Here is a 21,920-nt window from a genome sequence, read left to right on the forward strand (position 1 = left end):
TTTCACAAAGGCAGGTGGAATTTCAGCAGTAGCATTGCACCAAAATAATGGGATGTGAGGCAGAATCATAGAATTTGTAGAGTTAGAAGGGACCATGAGGGCACTGTGGAACTCTGCCTAAACCCTTTCTTGGGATTTTTTTTTTTTTTTAAGTAGATGTTAGGTTCCTCCGCTTTCCTCTTTTCTTTGTCGGTGGAAGTAGGGAAAACTTAGGGAATGGCCATAAGGCCCACCATTGCCACAGCAGAAAATCTTAGGTCTGAGAGAGACTTTCAGCTGAATGTGTGAGCTGACTCCATGGATAAGCACTGCATGGGAGGTGATGTGAATGTGTTGTATGTGATGTTTGTTTTGCCCATGCAGTTCATCCCTTCAGTCACCAGAACTTGAATGTGTAAACCAGCCATTAAAATCCCACACGTTTTCTAAGCCCCGCTCTTCAGAAACTGATATTTTCTTCTCACTGCCTACATGATATGCCCCTTTTGGCATTATATATTAGACCCTTTTTATGATTCATCAGTCTTTGGAATTTGCAAGCTGTCAGATTTCTAGTTCAACTGAAGCAAGAATTTAGCTTTAAGAAAGAGATTTCTGAATACATATAGACAATGTGGTACTGCACAATATCTGTATCATACAGTTCTGACAGGGACCATGGCTTGAAGCACAGCATATTATCTTAGTAAACGCAAAGGGGATTAAATGTACTCCCTCTTGAAGTATTATGGAGCCTTCTTAGAGAGCCTTTATGTGTGAGTTTGTAGCTGTTATTCAGGTCAGTGGGAATATACTGCACATTGTTTTCGGAACCTTAGAACTGTCAAACTGCAAAGAAGCTAAAGGTCACCTAGACTCAATACCCTGAAGCAGGAAACGGTGTACCAAACTTTTAAAGAGGAAAAAGATTGTAAAACACACCTGTTCTAAAATTATAAAATAAATAAGAATCTGGCAACAGACATCCCATTCTAAGAGAACATTAATATATTATCCTGTTAGAATCAGTTAGACATGAGGTGAAATGGGGAGCAGGAAGGACAAGAGTAACACTGTACCACTGTCAGGCCGGAATTGGTGAAATATGCTGCTGAATTCTGCACCAGCTGAAATTTCCAAACACTCTCCCAGCATCACCCTCTGGAAACTACCATCCAAGCAGGATCGGAACCACCGCAAAGCAGTACCACCCATCCCTAACTCGGGCAGCCACTCCAGAAGGATACCATGGTTGGTGGTATCAAAAGCTGCTGAGAGGTCAAGGATAACACTGGTCAACAACAAATTTGTTGTCTGCGTTTTTTCAGTTGATTTAGGACGAATCTGATGCGCTGAATCCAAAAATCACATTGGTTTTGCTCAATCAGATCAAGTTTTTGAGCTGTGGCCACATGTTGGTTTTTTACGTTTTTGTTCACATGTACGCTTGTGTGGAGCATTTTAGAAGAAGTTGGTGGGGGTAAAATGCCATGTCGAATAATTGTTTTGATTGGAAATGATTATTTTAATGACAAGAAGTATTCAGGTCCGATAGTTCTGGGTGATTATGTCGAAAAGGGATCGGTTTGAAGTCATAAAACCTCGAAATCTTCTATAAATTGGTGCAGCAAAGCATAAAGTTGGGGTATCAAAACTAAGTCAATCCTGATCTTCAATCAGCACGTCATCCTGTAGCATTGTGATGAAATTCCAGCGCCTATCTTCGGAGAACTTCCTGACATTAGTTACAAAGATGCCTCCAGTGTTGAAGGACATGAAAAAGTGGTTCTTGAAGATGCTGCAACATGAGCGTCAAGATGCACTACCTATTTTCACATATGGACCGGTTTCCTGAGAACCTGGGTTCAATGAGTGACGAGCAGGGAGAGAGATTTCATCAGGACATGAAAGAGATGGAGACCAGGTATCAGGGTCGCTGGGACGCAGTCATGATGGCTGACTACTGTTGGACTCTGAAGAGAGACCTCTCTGCCGCTGAGCATTCCAGGAGTTCCAAGAAACGGAAGTTCAAGCCCTGAAGTTTGAAAAATGATGAAGCAACATGCAATTTACGTGTACTTACCTTTATCAATGCCCACCATTCAGTTTACAGTAAACCTGACCTGATGGAGAGAAACGGATGCCATTTCCTGATTCAGCAGTGCAAAAATACCCTAAATCAGTTGTAGAAATCTAGACAACATTCAAAAAGTAAAAAATTGTTGCCCAGTGTAATTAATAGGGACACATTTCCCTGTCTCTCTTCTGACAGAAGTAATCAACCAAAGCAGTTTCTGTGCCAAACCCTGGCCTAAACCTTGATTGAAATGGAGCTAGAAAACCACTTTCTTTCAAGAGTACCGGGGGGGGGGGGGATAAGTAATGGACCCTTTTTTGGGTATTCTGGTTCAGGAGTTATTTCTTAATACTGAGTTTCTGCAATATATCTTTAGTACTATGCAGATTTTCCAGAAGAGGAGAGGGAAAAGAAGTTAGCTGCCTGTTCAAGGCATCGGTCTCGCTATGTTCCTCCTGATACACCAGAAAATTTCTGGGAAGTCGGATTCCCGTCCACCCAGATGTGTGTTGAAAGAGGCAAGTATGTGAAATAGTGGCTTAAAAGGTGGTACAGTCAACTAATAGACACAGATCTGTCTTCTTCATATTCAGACTTGATCGTTGAGGTCTTCTGATTGAGCTGTTTTGGTGGTCGCCTAGACCCCTGAGGTTCAGCTGGCCTTTTCCAGGGGCCGAGTCTTTAGTGTGGCAGGCACTGCCCTGTGGAACCCCTTGCCACAAGCTTGCTAATCCTTGGTAATACAGGTTTGGCAGGCATGATCATTTTAGACATATTTTTAAAACTGTGTGATTATGACAGGACTTTAAAACCTGAGATTCTTTGCCAACCAGCTCTAACTGCTGCGTTTGATGTTTTTATTGTAATACTGTGTTTTTAGTCTGTATACTGCCTTGAGATAGTTTATATGAACGTGCAGTTCACAAATATTAAAATAAATGTTGCATCAGCCAGCCAATTGGGTTGTATTGAACATTACAGGAATCTGCAGTACCAGCCTACAGAACTACTACTGGGGGGAAACTGGGCCAGATTCAGCTAAGTACTTTTCACTAGTAGGAGCCCGTACAAGAGCTCCTGTTAGCACAGAGGGGCTTTCCCCCCTCCCCTGCCCATGTATGTCAAAATTGGCTTTGAGAGGGTTGGGAGAAAAACCAGAACAGCACGTAGGAGGGAGGAGAGAGGTCATTTCATTGGACAAAAAGAAATGCTTGCATTGGTGGAACATGTTTTAGTGTGACGTTGAATTCCTCCCACTATTTTTACATTTATTAAAGTATTTCAAATACTTAACAAAGTGTTCCCTTTACTTAGCTACCCACCTGCCCGATAACAGAACTTACGATTGTTGATGTTTCAGAATGAGAAACAATGGCTGCATTGCACTTCATGGTAAACCAGTTACTAGTTTGCTATGAACACATAGACAACACCTGCTTGGCTCCTTCCTGGCACTAAACAATGATGCCTGGCTTAGTGTTAAATCTGAACTGGAGATCATGGTTTGATTTGTTTCAGTCAAACCACAGTGTGAAGGAAGGGTTTGTTCTTTGCTTCCTGCTTTCTGTTTGGTTTGCATAAGCCAAATGGTTCAAATGTAATGCTAAGTCAGGGATTTTGTAGTTTTCTGTTCACACTATGGGGGCAATGAAACAGGAGCCATCTGTGCATCTGTCGTAAACAGTTAATCATGGTTTACCATGATGTGCAAATGTGACCAACATGAAATAGTTTGGTGGGGAAAAGAAAAAGAAACCCAGCACATAAATATTCAAGAGAAAATATGTTTTGTATAGTTTACCACTGTATATGTAATCAGAAGTAGTATTCATTGGTGGAATCCTCCTTAAATCAGTTTCTAGTTGCTGCAGTACACACATTCTTTATCTGAATGCAATCCAGGCATTAAATGATCTCCCAGTAGATTAGTGCTATACTGCTTTCATATGCAGGAAGCCATGAAAAAAACTAACTTTTTTCACTCTGCACTGCCAGTGGCACTTCACAACAAGGAACAACTTATTGAACTAACATTTTTATGCAAGGAGATGGAACAGCAGGGAGCCAATTTGTCCTGTATCTGGAGCTCAGGTCACCTGTTTTACTAGCAGGAAGACTAGACAAGACTCAGGCGTTACTCGTTTGGGACAGGTAGAGTCTTTCCTGTTCTGTACAAGGGATGCCATGTCCAACATAGGGACCTGGCAAAGCCCAGACCTCCCACAAGCTTTCTGCAGAGAACTGCCAGTACCAGTTGGCTCACTTGGATTTTGCTAATAGGGGAAACTGAATCCATGTTCAATATACCCCATGTTCAAACCCTAAGACAAGCAAGATTTCGTCATCAGGTGTATAACCAGCATTGTGCCCAGTGTGTCAAACTATTGCTCAAAAGAAACATTTCTTATAAATAAAGCTAGGACAGCTTGTATGACATAGGTATGTACCAATAATTGCCGTGGCTGGGGTGCTATGGAAACTTAAACTAGGACTGCTAAAATAAATGGGAGCATGGCCATTTATTTCAGTGGATTGTGCTGGTAGTCTTTTTGCAATATCATTCATGTCTCATGAGAGTTCATCAGTGTTTTAAATGTATTAGTTGTGCACCCTGTTAAATATTTATACATACATTCATTAATCTTTATAATAATAGCAAGTGATAATATTTTCAGTTTATTTAGCACTTTTCCTAAGTGCTGGAAGTACATCACAAACATACTTTCAGAAATATTTACTTGGTAGACTCAATATCATTATCTCCCTATTGCAGACACAGGCCTGAGTTGAAGTGATAGTAACTTGTGTCGCCCAATCAGTCCATTACTGTGATGAAAAATAAACCAGGGACACCTCCACTCTAAGCTTATTTTTGTAACCTCTATAGTATGCTAGCAAATTGTTTCCCTGTTTCAACATAGAAAGTTACCCTTACATCTAGAACTATAAGCTGTGCCACAAAAGTGGTTAAGAAGCTTAAAACGCCAAATAACACTGTTTCCTGCTTGTTTGGTATGCTGACCACAATAGTTTGGTTGCAGTAGTTCCACAGGAATACGCTTCCTAATCACTCCTGGCTGAAATCCAATATACTTATTTGCAATCCTGGATCAGAAGCTTATTTCAAGTACAAACTTTTAAAAGAAATGTATTATAACCAGATAAATTGTTAAGAGCGCAAATAATTTCACAAATTTGTGAGTCGAGGCCCCGCTCCCCGCTTTGTGATGAAATAAGACACATGGACACAACCCTAAAAAAGGCCACAACTTTATTGGTTACAGAATGTGAGTGGTACCTCGGGTTACATATGCTTCAGGTTATAGACTCCGCTAACCCAGAAATATTACCTCGGGTTAAGAACTTTGCTTCAGGATGAGAACAGAAATTGTGCTCTGATGGCACGGCAGCAGCAGGAGGCCCCATTAGCTAAAGTGGTGCTTCAGGTTAAGAACAGTTTCAGGTTAAGTACGGACCTCCAGAACGAATTAAGTACCACTGTATTGGCTTAGGCATTGGATCTGAACAGACTATACTTTACTCCTGCCCGCTCTGCAGGGAGTCACACGAGGGTTAATAATAGGAAGAGCTTGTTGATGCAAATAAACTGGAAGCTTTCCCCTAGAGTCACCGGAGAGTCATGCCATGGCCCTGGCCAGCACCTGGGCATCAGACAGGAACCACAACCGCCAGATTCCTTTAACAGAATACCCTTCAAGGGGAGGGGAGGTGATGGCCACAGCCTCCCCACATTTTCCAATGCCTAACCACCAAACCTTACAAAGTTCTGATGATTTGCTATGAGGTAGGCAAAAGACCAAGTGGCTGGTGCCAATCTGCCAAGTGGAAAAAATTTCTACCAGGCCCCTTGGACAACCAAGGCGACCAACCGAAGTCCATAGCAAGGTCAGGTGCAGAAGCAAAACCTAGAGGGAGGGCAGGCAGGTGATCCAAGGAAGCCAGAACAACAAGGCAGCGCTCGTGTGCCCGTGGCCATTTTTAAACAGCTAAACTATGCCTCCCAGCCAGCCAGATCGGCTGGCTAGGGTGCGTGACACGGGCACAGAACTCCAGTAACGCAGGGGCTTAGCCACACCCCCCTGCAAGTGTGGGAAGTGATTTCCGCTCACAACACCTCCCCTTGGGAAAGAGGAGGGTCTTTATCATAGACAATGGACAGATTCTTTCCATTTTATGTGTATGAATCCTGAAATGAGAAACTTCAGTAACATTGAACTTATTTTCAAAATAGTTCTTAAACTTTTAAAAAAAACCTTTTCAACAGAATCATATAATTGCAGAATTGTAAAGTTGGAAGGGACCACAAGGGTCATCTAGTCCAACCCCCTGCGGTGCAGGAATCTTTCACCCAAAATGTGGCTTGAACCCACAACCCTGAGATTAAGAGTCTTAGGCTGTACCAACCAAGCTAATATTTGTCCACTATTTTTTAGGAAATGGTAATGATTACAGTGGTACCTTGGGTAACAGATGCTTCAGGTTATGGACGCTTCAGGTTACAGACTCCGCTAACCCAGAAATAGTACCTCGGGTTAAGAACTTTGCTTCAGGATGAGAACAGAAATTGCGCGGTGGCGGCAGCAGGAGGCCCCATTTGCCAAAGTACCTCAGGTTTAGAACAGTTTGAGGTTACAAACGGACCTCCGGAACGAATTAAGTTCTTAACCCGAGGTACCACTGTATATTGCTTCTAACATTAGACTTTTCGTATGGACACTTTTTTACAATTTTTAATATAATTTTTTTTAAAGCCACTTAACACTGAAATAAGCAGGAATTTCTCCCAGCTCAGTTTGATAGTGCTTTCTCTTGCCCAAATCATGTGTTGAAATTTCGTTGTGTCTTTTTTTTATTTTTTAGGTTACATAAAAGAGGACCTTGCTCCCTGCCAGCGTCCTAAGAGAAGACAGCCTTATAATGTGATGTTTTCTCCAAAAGGCAAGGAACAAAAAACATAACTTGAGGAATAATATTTTACAAATTGAGAAATACTTTTGTTTGTCTCCATAAATATTTAAAGTCAGTGAAAAAACAAATCCATCTGAAAATCATGGTACCTAAACACAACTATTTAATGTACATATATTTTGGGTTTTGTATATATGTTTGTGTCTTGTCCTGATTTTGCACCTTGTAGTTTGGAGGACCTGTTTTCTGTTCCTTTGGAGTCTGCAGTTCATCTCCCTACTGGCTACATTTACATGGTGTAAGTTGGTGTCACTTTCGGGGGCCTAGCACATTGCAGCTGCTAACTTCAGGTCTAGGAGATTCCTGTGAACTTTAGTTGGAACTTTAGAGGGTGCTTCCATGTTGCACTGGATAACTTAAATAATTTGTAACCACTTTCCTTTTGTAATAATTTTTTGGAAAAAAATCTAATAAAAATGGATTTTCTTAACTATGACTCTTCCGACCTGCTCTTTCACAAATCTTTTATTTTGGATTTAAATACTTATTTGTCCAACAGATGCGTTAACACTCATAATTTAGCAGTTGTATTATTATTCCTACACCATCATTGCAAAGCTCCCCTAACAAATAGAGCAAAAATTCGAGACAAAAATCTGGCTTGCATGCCACTGCCTATGGTTTACCACTGGGGTGAGGAACCTGTGGCTCTGCAGATGTCCCTGAACTACAGCTTCAAACATCCCTGACCATTGGCCACGCTGCCTGGAGCTGATGTAAGTTGATGTCCAACAGCATCTGAGGACAAGAGGTTTCCTATGCCTGATTTAACTGGGCTTGCAGACCAGTAGGAGACACCTGGCAAACCAATTTTGGGCCAAAGGTTTCCCACCCTTGTATGGCATGGGCATAAAAGGGAGGAGCAAAGGAAGTTGAGAGCCTTCCCATTTGCGCAGTGAGAACAAGCCATAGTTTAGCTTACCAGGATGTGCAGACCACACCAAGCCACTTGAGAAAAAGGATCACTTACATAGGAAAAAAACTCAACTACTGGGAAATACAATGATTTTTCATGCTGTTCAAAGCTATTAAATGCAGTGTTCCCCTTATCAACACCGGAATAAAATGCAAAATCAGGCTGCTAACATAATTATTAAATCATTACCACTAAAAAAAGTATTCTAACTACTATTCATACTATCTATCCAATTATTTTGTGCTAAAGGGGGAAGATTCATTTAAAATACACCTCCATCTATATTTTCGTGTTCCAAACTTTGGCTCCTTTGTTAATTTTTTAAGTGTAGCATGTGCTACACTTATGCTATCCTCTGCAGGTTGTTCTTCCTACAACGTATCTCTAGATGCTTCTTAAAGCTGCAGTCTTCTGCCTCAATGAACAAAGTGGGCATTGCCTTCAAGTAAACATGCATGAGGTCTCCTGCTCAGGTAGCATATAAATCAGAATAGAAGGACTATGAAGAGTTGAGCCTGAAAATATTTTCAATGGGTGTTTGCAGTAACAGAAATGCATCACAGGACTGCATGTAAGATCAGTAAATTGGTGCACCAAATTAATGACAATCAAGATTGCTTCCTCCCCTCAGTGTTTTATCAATGCTCATGATCTGCTGTGGTAACATAGGGGAGGGGGAAGATCCTGGAACTGCATGATCACAATTCTGGAACTGATTTTTTTTTTGGGGGGGGGGGGTTTGCTAATCATTTCAGCCGTTTATTTTCTCGGGTCGCTATAGACAATCTGGCTGTAAAAGTGCCACTATTGTTTTTGGACCACAGATTTGCTCCTTTGAAATCCCCCTGCTTACACCAGAACTCAGAAGAAATGCAGTGCAGAACAAATTCATGAAAAAATGAAGAAATGAAGCTGGGGAAATTGGGAGGGGGAGAGCAAACTAATGAAGCCATTTCTACATGTATAGTGTAGCATGGTGGACATCTTTGAGAGTGGCAGCCATAGGGTTTTTAAAAATTATATATATAATATATATATATATGATAATGCTGCTGATACCATGTGCTCCATGATAGTGAGAAAAGTTCTAGAATCCTTCTCCCATAGGAGGAGAGCAAAGAGTCAGTAATAAAAACTACTCTAAGAATGACTTGACCCTCTGTCCTAAACCAAACCACTAAATTATTTACATTGGTTTACAAGTAACCTGAACTAGATAACTGACACCATGAATTACCTAAGAGGTGTAATTACTCTGGAAGTTCTCTTTCCACTCTGGAAAGAAAGGAACAAATTGAACTTGGGAAGCTTTGTCTGATTCTGAAGGACGCGAGTTCATTTGAATGTTCACCCCAGGATATTCTGGGGGAAATACTTTTACAGCAGACAGAAATTAAAAAGTGAACTCACTTCCTTCAGAATCAGACAAAGTATCCACATCATACCTTAAAGTGTTTAAAGCATTATCATACCACTTTTAACTGTTATGGTTCTCCCCCCCCCAAAAAAAAAAAATATTTACAGCACCCTTAACAAACTAAAGTTCCCAGTATTCTTTGGGGAAAGTCGTAGAAGTTAAAATAGTATAAGAGTGCCTTAAATATATGTGTGGGTATGAAAGATAGCTCTGCTTGCTGTTATCTGTGGAAATCTGCACAAGGTTGAAATTGTCACATTAAAGTTCCCCTCCTTTTTTTGTCTGACACTGCATGAAACTCACAAAGAAGCACTTCTTTTCTTGGTGTGGTATTAAGTTAAGTAGATACCTAGTTGTACAGCACTTCCTTGTGAGGGTTGAGAACTGGCTACAGTATATTGGGGGGGGGGATCCCATTGAGAGAACTGCGGTATTCATTTAGAAATGGTAGCCTGAGATTGTTTTGTAAAGATAGCCTTTATTGAAATATTTGTTTGAAATACCGTTCATGAGCTAGACAGCTAGTAATCCCTTGTTGTTTTTGCCTATGTTGCTGACATCTGTTTGGCTTCAGAAAGGTCTAGATGCATCCTTGCTACAGTATTCCTTTTCCAAGGCAAGTTTTCTAAAGAGGGGGGTGACCTTGGTGGTGTGGGGACTGACAGGGACAACAATGGCTGGGGGTCACACACAAGTTGTCCTGCGTTCTGTGCTAGCTTGCACCCTTCAGATGTGCTGTCTCACTGCCCGAGTCAAAGGAATATTCACTTGTGCTAGCAGACTGAAATCAGAATGTGAAGAGCCTGGCAAACTTCACTGAGTTATCAAAAGGTGGACTGAACAGCAAGACTGCTGAAAATAACACTGTCAGGAGACTGCCCTTGGGTTAAGCAGCCAGACAGCAGGTCAAGCCAGGCTTCCAACAGAATGAAACTACTACTGCAGCTAGAGCATAATGAACATGCTTTTTTATTTCTTTTTTTAAAAAACAGCCTGAAGGAAATAAATTTTGCTCCACCAAGTTGCTAAGCAACAGCCACCAGAAGGTGCAACCAGAGGATAGCAGTTCTTGGTATTACAGCACCTAGTGGCTTTAAAACACTGGACCGGTTAACCCTTAACTTTCACTTGTTGGAATGGTCCCCTGACATTGCTATTCCAACAAACCGCCAGCCCATGTTTTACACCTTGTGGTATCCCTTTGTTCACTGTATCCTGAACATCCTTTTTATTTATGAAACAAATAAATATGCCAGTCATCTAATTCTTGGTGTTCATATTAAATTTTGTGTAATATTGACGTTACGTAGCCCATTATGTAAGTTAACATACTCTCTGCATGGAGGAGTATCTTCCTCTTCTCCTGGCCTGGCCCTCACATCCTGTCCACCACTGAGTAGCAAGGAGATTGGCTGATGCTATGCCCTTTGCTCCCAAAATGCTGCACCTAGAAATGCAGCTGCTTCGCATAACCAAGGGTGGCTGGGTCAGGGCTGATTGAGCTATCATGTAGCTATATTCAGAATATGATTCTGTGTTTTAAACTCATGTACCTCAATTCCCTGCACCTGTTTGCAAGGAGCGAGAAGGAAAAAACAATTACAGTTGTACCTCAGGTTAAGTACTTAATTAGTTCCGGAGGTCCGTACTTAACCTGAAACTGTTCTTAACCTGAAGACCACTCTAGCTAATGGGGCCTCCTGCTGCTGCCGTGCCGCTGGAGCATGATTTCTGTTCTCATCTGAAGCAAAGTTCTTAACCTGAAGCACTATTTCTGGGTTAGCGGAGTCTGTAACCTGAAACGTATGTAACCTGAAGTGTATGTAACCTGAGGTACCACTGTATTATGCAACACTTCAAATGTAGAATAAAATGCCAGAATTAAAGCTGGTGTGTATGTTTAGGATACTCTTCACATTCAAGGCTGAACTCCACATTAAAAAGGTAAAGAGACCCCTTTCTTGGTCAGGTAGGATGGCAGTAACTAAGATGAGCATTCTTCCAAGGCTGCTGTTCTTATTTCAGAACATCCCGGTGATCAGGGGCACGGCATCATTTAAAGATTGGCAGAAAACCCTGTCCAGATTCATCTGGCAGCGTAAAAGAGCAAGAATTAAATTCAAACTACTTACAGACCGCAGAGATAGGGGAGGGTTTGCTGTTCCGAACTTGAAATTATATTATGAGGCCTCGTGTTTGTGTTGGATCAAGGACTGGATTGTGCTGAAAAACACAGATTTGTTGGATTTGGAGGGGTTCGATGCCAGATTTGGTTGGCATGCGTATCTATGGCATGATAAGGAGAGAGTACATAAAGGATTTTCCAACCATGTTATCAGAGGAGCGCTACTTGAAGTATGGAATAGAAATAAGAGACTTATAGAAAAAGACATCCCATGGTGGCTTTCACCAATTGACATCCTAACGATTAAAAAAGCTAACATGGAAGGACAAAGATGGACCTATGAGGAATTACTGGTAAGATCAGATAAAGGGTGGAGACTCAGACCTTATGAAGACATAAAAGATAAGCTAACGACTTGGTTACAATACTACCAAATTAATGCTTTATGGAATGAACATAAAAAAATAGGGATGAGTGAGAAAAAGTCTAGATACCAGGTGGAAATAATAGAAGGAAACTCTAAAATTCTATCCAAAATGTATAACCATCTATTAGACTGGGATACCAAGGATGAAGAGATAAAGGAAGTCATGATCAAATGGGCCATGGACCTTGGACATAATTTAGAGTATGATAGGTGGGTGAAACTTTGGAACAAGGACATGAAATTTACAGCATGTGTTGGACTCCGAGAAAATTTACAAAAAAAGATGTACAGGTGGTATATAACCCCTGTGAAATTGGATAAAATGTATAAGACCGGGGACAAAACTTGCTGGAAATGTAAATCAAAAGAGGGCAACTTCTTTCATTTGTGGTGGGCTTGTGGAGAAGTGAAAAGGTTTTGGGGGCTTATCTATGATGAACTAAAAAAAATATTGAAATATACTTTCCCTAAAAAACCTGAAGCCTTTCTTTTAGGAATGGTCGGGGAGGAGATCAGGCGAGAAGATCAAACTATGTTCCAATACGCAATGGTAGCGGCCAGGATACTACTAGCGCAAAACTGGAAAACCTCCAACATACCATCCGTCAGAGAATGGCAATCCAAGTTATTTGAGTATATAGAGCTAGCAAGTATGACACAGAAAATCAGGCATCAGAAAAATGTAAAATTTATTAATGATTGGAGCAAATTCATTACATATATAGAAACAAATTTAGGAAATAATAAAATTACAGTAGGTATAACATAAAGCCTGAGAGGTATAGATAAAGATGGTAAAAAGACACCGCAGGAAGATAACGTAGGAATAGAGCTCAAACCGTGATGGAGGGAAATCAAGTAAAAGTGATACGTGTATGTGTTTTTTCTTTGATACGTTTGTTTGATAATGCTGTTTTTGTCATTTTTTTTTCTTTTTTGTATGTATATTTTTTGTTTATTTGTTCGGTTTTTTTTTCTTTTTTCTTGTTTTGAAAAAGAGCTTAATAAAAAGAAAAGAAAAAAAAAGGTAAAGAGACCCCAAACAGTTAAGTCCAGTCGCGAACGACTCTGAGGTTGCTGTGCTCATCTCGCTTTACTGGCCGAGGGAGCCGACGTTTGTCCGCAGACAGTTTTACCAGGTCATGTGGCCAGCATGACTAAGCCACTTCTGGCAAAACTAGAGCAGTGCACGGAAATGCCGTTTACCTTCCCGACGGAGTGGTACCTATTTATCTACTTGCACTTGGACGTGCTTTTGAACTGCTTGGTTGGCAGGAGCAGGGACCAAGCAACGGGAGCTCACCATGTTGCGGGGATTCAAACTGCTGACCTTCCGATCAGCAAGCCCAAGAGGTTCAGTGGTTTAGACCACAGTGCCACCTGCCACATTAAGGGAACCCAAAGAAGGTAACACACTACAACGTTGTATCTCCCTTAGACATTTGAAGATTGAAATAAAAGTCGGTATTTATGTTCAGCAACCTAGATAAATTGCAAACAACCTGGTCTCTTAAGCACTATACTTTACTAACCAGTATCTCTGCTTACACTGAATATTGGTTGGATTTGGCAGACATACATTAATGGATATTCATGCCTATCATTTCTCCAATAGGAGACAACTAGTAAGTTAAATACAGGTTGCACATTTCAATAGCTTTTGCAGTTACACTAACAATGTACAGCTTTCAGGTTGACTTGACCCAATTGTCTTTTGGCCTGTGCAAAACCAATCTGTTCTTCAAAACTTACTCTACACATGTAGTGTAAAGGTAAAGGTAAAGGTACCCCTGCCCGTACGGGCCAGTCTTGACAGACTCTGGGGTTGTGCGCCCATCTCACTCAAGAGGCCGGGGGCCAGCGCTGTCCGGAGACACTTCCGGGTCACGTGGCCAGCGTGACATTGCTGCTCTGGCGAGCCAGAGCCGCACACGGAAACGCCGTTTACCTTCCCGCTGGTAAGCGGTCCCTATTTATCTACTTGCACCCGGAGGTGCTTTCGAACTGCTAGGTTGGCAGGCGCTGGGACCGAGCAGCAGGAGCGCACCCCGCCGCGGGGATTCGAACCGCCGACCTTTCAATCGGCAAGCCCTAGGCGCTGAGGCTTTTACCCACAGCGCCACCCGCGTCCACACATGTAGTGTAGTTGTGCTTAAATGTACAGCTATGAACAAGCCCTTGGTCTGTGCATGCAGCCCCCATGCAAGAAATAAAACCAAGAAACATATACCGGTAATTGTAAAAATGGAAGGAGATACCAGGAATGTATCTAAACCAGAGCTTTGCAAACTGTGTGTCACAACGTTAGTATGTCGGCTGCAGTGTGTAGGTGTGCCGGATGAATGCTCCCCACACTCTTCCCAGGGCTGGAAAGGGGTTAGTTTAACCTCCGGTTTGCTAGTAAAATTGAATTATTGTATCGCAAAATGATGCATGTCTAAAAAGTGTGTCACCAACATGAAAAGTTTGGAAAGCTCTGGTCTAAACATACAGTATACCTAGACTTAAGTATTCTATGACATGGCTTCTCTACATGTTTATCCATTTTGGAGTATTTGAAAAGTTCTAGTTACACTAACCTGAAACTTGTGTTTCCTATAGAGTCCACTGCTTACAGACAAACTTGCTGTTTGCTTTTTCAATTTGTTTCAGTGCTATAATCATAAGCTTGGGCATTTTTTTAAAAAAGTATGTTGAGCTTGCCTGTACAATCATGAAAATTATACTGTCTACATCAGGATCTTTTCCACCCAGGAACACAACACTGGCAATTAGAATAATTTGGCCACTAAAGCTGCAATCCTATGTACATGGAATAAGCTCCACCCAACTCAGTAAGACTGGTTTACAAATGAATGCACATAGAATTCAGCTGAATGACAAATAAGTGATAATCTCTGAATTGGTAGCCTTAATTTTCTATATCATATATAGCAACGGCAAATCCAATTATGCATCCTTCTGTAGCCAAAACAACAGTAACAACGATAGCCCAGTGAGGACTGAGCATGCTCAGTGGGCCCAGAATGCTAAATGACTGGAAAGAGATGGAAAATACAGAGGGGGGCGGGGGAGAGAGAATAGAATGGCAGATTCTGGAGAAATGCATGGCTGGCTGGCTGCTCCCACCCATGAACTTCACACTATAACATTTTGTTGCAGGTCCAATTTGTACTTATTAGTATGCTCCAACCCCTTGTCTCAAGGGTTGGGTTTCTTCCGACCAATATATAAACTATGGCTATGCTCTGTTATAGCCATTTGCACTATTTGCTAATCCTCTGCATGCCAGATAAGTAACTTTTGATCAGAGAAATGCCATCAAAATAAGCTAAGCAGAGAAAGAGGTAAGTTACATTGGTGTGCCATGGCTGCCACTTTTTTTTTAAATTTAAAAAATCTCTTTATTATGGCCAGTCAAAATGTCACAGAATAGTGAGAAAGCTTTTGAGTCCACCAGAACGCATCATCAGACTACAGAGAAGGGTGCTGAGAAGCCTTTACAGATGTCTCCCTAGGGAGTTGCATTGGGACCACACACATAAGTGAAATAGTGTAAAGTGGGGAGCACCCCCTAAAAAGCCTCTAAATGCCTGTTTCCCCCCTGCTCTCCAACTCTTCCTCTCCAGTCCAGACCAAAATATCTAGAGCTGAAGCTTTGAGGCTGGCTGGAGGCTGGAGGTCGTGTGGGAAAGCGTTATTTTCATATACTATAACAAGGTTACAAAAAATGCCATCTAAATTATCTTTTAAAAATGAATTGCTATGTATCACTGGCAAAAAAAATATTATTTTGCTTTGCCTGGTCCAGCCGCTTAGTCTGGAAACTAAATGTAATCTATCCAAAGGAATATAATCTACATTTTGTTTCTTATGTTCTCCAGCTTCAGATGTAACTAAATAAGCACTGAGGACACCTGCTTCTTAACATTGCTGCTTGAATGTGACGGGAGGGGTGAAGGAGGTGGATAAGAAAAGAAACCAACACCTTCACAAAGCTTCAGTAGCTATCATTTCTTCGCAATTAATAGGCGCATTTCCAATATACCGCCGTTCAGATCATCAAGAAAGCTGATATGAAAAGTAGACTTGCAGTTATTGCTATGCTGTAACCATGGAAGATAGTGACACTTAAAAGTAAAGAATTGTTTGATCTAAGTGGGATGCAGTGAACTGGCATCATTCTCAATGAATGCACTTCAGAAGGCAAAGTGGTCAACCTGGGATGGGTCTTTTTCTCTCTTGTGTCGTTGTCTCACACATAAAGGTAAAGGTAAAGGTACCCCTGCCCGTACGGGCCAGTCTTGACAGACTCTGGGGTTGTGCGCCCATCTCACTTAAGAGGCCAGGGGCCAGCGCTGTCCGGAGACACTTCCGGGTCACGTGGCCAGCGTGACAAAGCTGCATCTGGCGAGCCAGAGCCACACACGGAAACGCCGTTTACCTTCCCGCTGGTAAGCGGTCCCTATTTATCTACTTGCACCCGGAGGTGCTTTCGAACTGCTAGGTTGGCAGGCGCTGGGACCGAGCAGCGGGAGCGCACCCCGCCGCAGGGATTCGAACCGCCGACCTTTCAATCGGCAAGTCCTAGGCGCTGAGGCTTTAACCCACAGCGCCACCTGTGTCCCTATGTCTCACACATAGCCCAACAAAATTAGAAAGAAGAAAACAACAAAAGTTACCACTTGTCCCAGTAAGACCCCTTAGCCATTAATATTTTAAGAATTTATCTTCCACCTCCACTGCCTGTTTCTTACATAGCAGCTGCCCCTCTGTCAAAAAGTAATGTTGTCCATGTCCTCCCCACCCAAAATCTATGCACCACTGCATAAATTCTGGAACAGCCTTTACAGAAGGGTTGTCTGCTGGCACCTTCAGGCTTGATCAGCCTTGATCAGAGGTGTGTGCAATGACAATGTGGTCAGGGCCTCGCAGCCATGAGCAGTTTGGCTGAGAAAATGAAAATGATCCTCTTGTGTGTTGAGATCCCGAGACCACCCCCTCATTGATGAATAAGACACGAAGACACAGATATTAGGTTAATGCTACTGGGCAAATTTAGGCCACAACTTTATTGGTTACAGGATGTGAGCGGTATTGGCTTAGGCATTGGAACTGACCCGACTATATCTGACTCCTGCCAATCACACAGGGAGTCCAGTAAGGGAAAACGACCGGTAGGGGGAGCCCCGTCGATGCAAACCAACTCGAGCTCCCCCTGGGTTCCCGACCCCCGGATTTGGAAAAGATCCACACCCCTGGATTCCTTTAACAGAATACCCTTAAGCTTGGAGGGGCAGGTGATGGCCACACCTCCCCACCCCCCATCATAAGATCAACCAATGCCTAAGCGCCAAACCTTACAAAGTTGTAACAATTGCTACAAGGTAGGCGAAAACCAAATGGCCCATGCAAATTTGCCAAGTGGAAAAATTCCTACCAGGCCCCTGAACGGCAACCAACCGAGGTCCATAGCAAGGCCAAATTCGAAACCTTAAAATAGGGAGGGAGGGCGGGAGATTGAGGAAGTGAACAAAGAGGAAGCTCTCCAGCTCACACCTCAGTTTAAATGGGGCCTGGCCACACACCCCCAGCCAGTGGATTGGCTGGCAGGCAAATGACATGACTGGGAACCTCCGGGGGATGCGGGACTTCGTCTCCCGCCACCGGAGGGGAGTGGGTGGCCACGTGGTCCACCGCAACTCCTCCCCATTGGGAAGTGGAGTGGACTTATTATTTGATTTTATGTTAGGCAACATAGGCATTGAACCACAGCAAGTATCCCTGCCCCTGATGTTGTGCCTGCCAGGGTTCCTTTCTTTTTGGTGTCCATGCATGCAGCTTGAACTTGCAAAGAGGTGGGCCTTCGTGCATATGTCTGAAGGCTTGTTAGTTGGAATCCTGATTGCATGGGTTCCAGGTTGTATCATGACATCAGAGGTGTCTGGGAGCTAGAATTCCTGAAGAGGACTATGGTGTTGAAAAATCTTCATTTTACTTCATCTATTCTAAATCACCATATTTATTTAGGATGGCAATTATTAATTGGAGTGGGGGGTTCTTACAAGGGCAGCTTTATGTCATTTTCCTCTTTTTCTTTATAACTCAATAGCTCCATCGCTTGAATTGGTAGCCTGGTACCTCCATGTGCTTCCACAATGCCATAGTTAGAATAATGCTATCATGATGCAACAGCATTCTGAATGAAATTGGGGGAGGGGGAGATGGGAGCAAATTAAAGAGGGCAACAACAAAAAGTTTCTGCCAATGCTTGTCCCAGTAAAATGCTAATTCACAATTGCTTAAAATAACATCTTGCATTTTCTTCCAGCCTCCCCCCCCCTAATTTTTTTTAATTTTGACTCAGCGCTAATATTTATATATGCACCACTGTCTCCCTATCTACAATCTGACCATGGTGTACAAGCATAGATGGGGAGAGAATAGGCGATTTATTTTTATGTTTTTTAAAAATGCACAAAACTGTAAGGAACTCTGCTGAGATGCTAATTAAAAGGTACAGGAGATACTTAATCAGCTAATTAGGATGCGTAATGCACAAAATGCAGAGGTGACCAGATGTTATGGCTCACAGGTAGTAATAAATTTTAAACAAGAGTCTAGAGGATACAGGAGATGCATTTCAATGCTGATTCAGGAGGTCTCTGCACTTGAAAGCTTGAAGATTGATGCAATTAGAACTTGTTTTTCTATTCGTATTCAGCCCCTCACCTCAACAGACAAAGCTGTCCAGTTCAAGGAAGACAATGCATGGAGGGATTCATGAAGCCTAACCTTAAACACTTGCTGTTTTCAAAACAAAACATGCTCACGCTTTAAATTCCCCCCCTTATGTCACTGAGTGTATGCTGCTCTGATTCAATCAGAAGATAGTATGCTACTGAGACAGTAACAGGATGAGATAAGTAGCAGAAATGCTACTTATGGTATGTATATTTATGTTTTTACATTATAAACTGCCCAGTGATCGTTGGATGAAGGGCAGTATAGAAATTTAATAAATAAATAATGCTAGGAACACACTCAAATGGTGGGAACACACTCAGATGCATTGGTCTAGTGCTGCCAGGCAATTACATGGGGATTCCAAATCAGAGGCAGCACAGGCACTTCTGCTAATGCAAGGTGTGCAAGCACATATGTGCAGAATACCAGATGTCTCAACATGTGGGTACATGGGGAGAATTAGATAGAAAAGCAGTATGTAGTCTCTATCTGGTATTCACCTCAAATGAACAGACATGGAAGTCTGGGAAGAACTACTAACAAATCTAACCAAGATCTCAATCACAATTCAATCAGCCTTGAAACCCCAGCTGACATTGCCCTCAGCAATGAATGGGATTCTGGAAGGCATGCAGACCTTACAGGATTGGTCAAAAAAGGATATGCCCCTTCCAAGCAAGACTGTTATAGAAGACTATCAGAACGACCTACTGGAAAATTCCCAACTTACTATATCTGACCCTGACCTGCAAGCAAAAGGCTTCAGAGGGAAAAACGGATAAGCCTGATTCAGTAAGAGACAAAAGCGGATCAGTTTTAAGAGTAAAAGCAGTAACCCAATTTTAAATAGTTCTACTCCAAAAGAGACTTTTCAGTCTAACCTTGATTACTGTATCTCTATATTCAGCTGGCCGTTAATGCGTGTAGATAACGCTTGGAAGGAAAGTTCAGAGGTGTTAGCTGAAATAATATCAATAGCTGGGAATGGAAAGAACGGTCTGGGGATTTGACATCAAATTTATAACCCTGGGGGGGGGCAGGGGAATAAGAGGTGTTATTGAATTGTCCTTCTCTTCCTTGGAGTATTGCAAAACTCTTTGGTCTTTGCTCCCTAATTTTGCAAAATATAATGTATGTATGTTGTTTGGGTTGGGGGTTACCCCTGTAAAAAGCACATGACCCCAACTAACTTCCACTCCACCCTTTTCAAACACCATCTAAACTGTTTCCCCCCTTGAGCTGGTTGTGTTCACCAACAAGGCGGAACAATTGTGTCACACCAGCACAGAATTCTTATGCTAGCATATCCTTGACCAGGAATAGGTTGACAGTCAGGAGTGATCTTATCACTGCTCAGTGGACATCTTCCGTCCCCAGATTGTTCACTCTGTGAACATATATTGTTTAATGTTTACATAAGGTGCCACAAGACTCTGTTGATTGTGATACCAAAAAAGATATATTTATTTAACCAAACATGCATGCAACTTCAAGTAAGATCAGCATAAACACTGCAGTAGGATAAGTACATATGCCTGACAGACACACAAAGGATAGGATTATTTCTTCCCTGCTTACCATTAAACATAAAGATATTTTAAAATGGATCATTCCATTGCAAGACAGCATGAGGTTTGATTTCATGTTTGCATAACACAAGCTGACCAGATTTGCTCATTCCAACTCTAGAGAAAGAAGTAATGTGAGAAGCATGCATGGCAATATTTAGCCATATACATAAATATATGGAAGAGGGCATTATTATTTCAATAACAAACTTTACCCCAACAATCCAAACATGGTCTATCTACTTTTCCAAAAGCAGCCTAACTGCAAACATTAACATGCGAATTCAAATCACACTAAAATAAAATAGACATTCCATCTCAAATTGTGATACTGTGCTTTGCAATGTGACTTTGCACACAGTGTATGTTTTTGTTCAAGATTTTATCAATTAGTTACATAAGGGCTGGATGATGTAACAGGGTGTGTTTGCACGGCTGCATTCCTTGAAAGGGAGAAGTGAACCACCTGATTATACTTGACAAGCATTGCTTATAGGTTACATGGGTTAATTGTGCACTGAAGGTGAGACCTCAGTTCAATTCATTTTTTTGTGGTAGGGAGTTGATGTCATGGACTGTCTAGATGCAGAGGAGTGGTGGGAGGCACTAGCTGGAGAACATCCAAGGGAAGAAGGCTCAAAGCCAGGGGAGCGATAGTGGAATGACAATGAGTGGTCAGAGGGAGAAGACGGAACAGACTGGGAGAAGGAGGTGTTCAAAGCTGAAGAGGTAACAGGGTTTAGCGAGCAGGAAGAGGCTGTGGCAGAGGGCAGTTCAGAATCAGAGGCAGAAGCAGAGGCTGGAGAGGAGGGGGCCCAAGAGGCAGAGATCAGGCAGACTGCGGAAGAAGCCAGGGAGTTTCCTCCTTCTGCTGTGACCAGCTCCCCACCCCCACCCCAGTCTCCCAGAACCCAACGAGGTATGAAGAGGGCAGAGCAGAGGCAGACAGGATGAAGGAGCCTCAGATTGCTTGGGAATGAATCAGGGGAGGAGGAGCCTTCAAGAGCAGGGGGAAGGCAGGGACTTTCAGTCCTCGCAACTGTCTCATTGGGGCAAGACTTACTGGGAAGAGTTGTGCTCACTAGGCCTGACCTGTTTTGTTTCTTTGAATAAAGTGTTACTTCACTTACACCTCGTGAGTTACTGATGACCTTGTGAGTTATAGCATACACATATGTGTGTATAACTGAATTGATGACTAAGTTCAAACAGCATGGTTATTAGACAGCAAAAAATAAAAACAGAATTATAGCTTGTCACTTGTGGACAGAATATTTTACAAGTGCATTTAAGGTTTCCTAATCTTCCAGAGCAGTTATCCTGCAGTTAAAAGAAAATCACAGGCATGCTTGAGTAAGTTGCTTCTGCTGTGTAACTGTTCCAGGAAAGAATGATTCCTTCCATGTCAGCTTGCACAGGAACCTGTCTTAAACTGGGTCAGAACATTGGTTCATCTAGTTTAGCACTGCCTATGGGTCTGCCCATACCACAGCTTAATGTGGACTTGAAAATCCAAATAGGAGAGGGAGAGTCACATTGTCTGCATGGGAAATCTTTGGATTCCGGGAAGAAAAAAATGTGGGCCAGCCATAGTTGGAAGAAGAACACTGAATGGACAAGGGATAATTAAAGACAGTACAAGGGGTTCACAGTGTATGTATAGACTGTGTGTGGA

At 42.2% G+C, this 21,920-nt stretch overlaps 1 protein-coding gene and 1 long non-coding RNA gene across 7 annotated transcripts in view; one reads left to right on the forward strand and one right to left on the reverse strand.

The window, feature by feature from the left end:
- Positions 1–7,481, forward strand: part of RBBP8 (RB binding protein 8, endonuclease) — a 42,675-nt gene extending 35,194 nt beyond the window's left edge. For all 6 annotated transcript variants that reach the window (XM_079982661.1, XM_079982664.1, XM_079982666.1 and 3 more), the window contains 2 exons: positions 2,433–2,574; positions 6,938–7,481. In XM_079982661.1, coding sequence (XP_079838787.1) covers positions 2,433–2,574; positions 6,938–7,035 — 240 coding nt within the window. In that variant the 3' untranslated portion in view covers positions 7,036–7,481. The remainder of the gene's footprint in view (positions 1–2,432; positions 2,575–6,937) is intronic.
- A 2,079-nt stretch (positions 7,482–9,560) lies between these two features.
- LOC307220184 lies at positions 9,561–13,147 on the reverse strand. Its single transcript, XR_013840759.1, has 3 exons — positions 12,975–13,147; positions 11,232–11,338; positions 9,561–10,989 (listed from the first exon to the last, which is right to left on the reverse strand). It is a non-coding gene; the product is annotated as an uncharacterized lncRNA (long non-coding RNA).
- Positions 13,148–21,920: the final 8,773 nt, after the last annotated feature.

This window comes from Podarcis cretensis (assembly GCF_951804945.1).
Source record: "Podarcis cretensis genome assembly, chromosome: 7".
NCBI classification, from domain to species: Eukaryota; Metazoa; Chordata; class Lepidosauria; order Squamata; family Lacertidae; genus Podarcis; species Podarcis cretensis.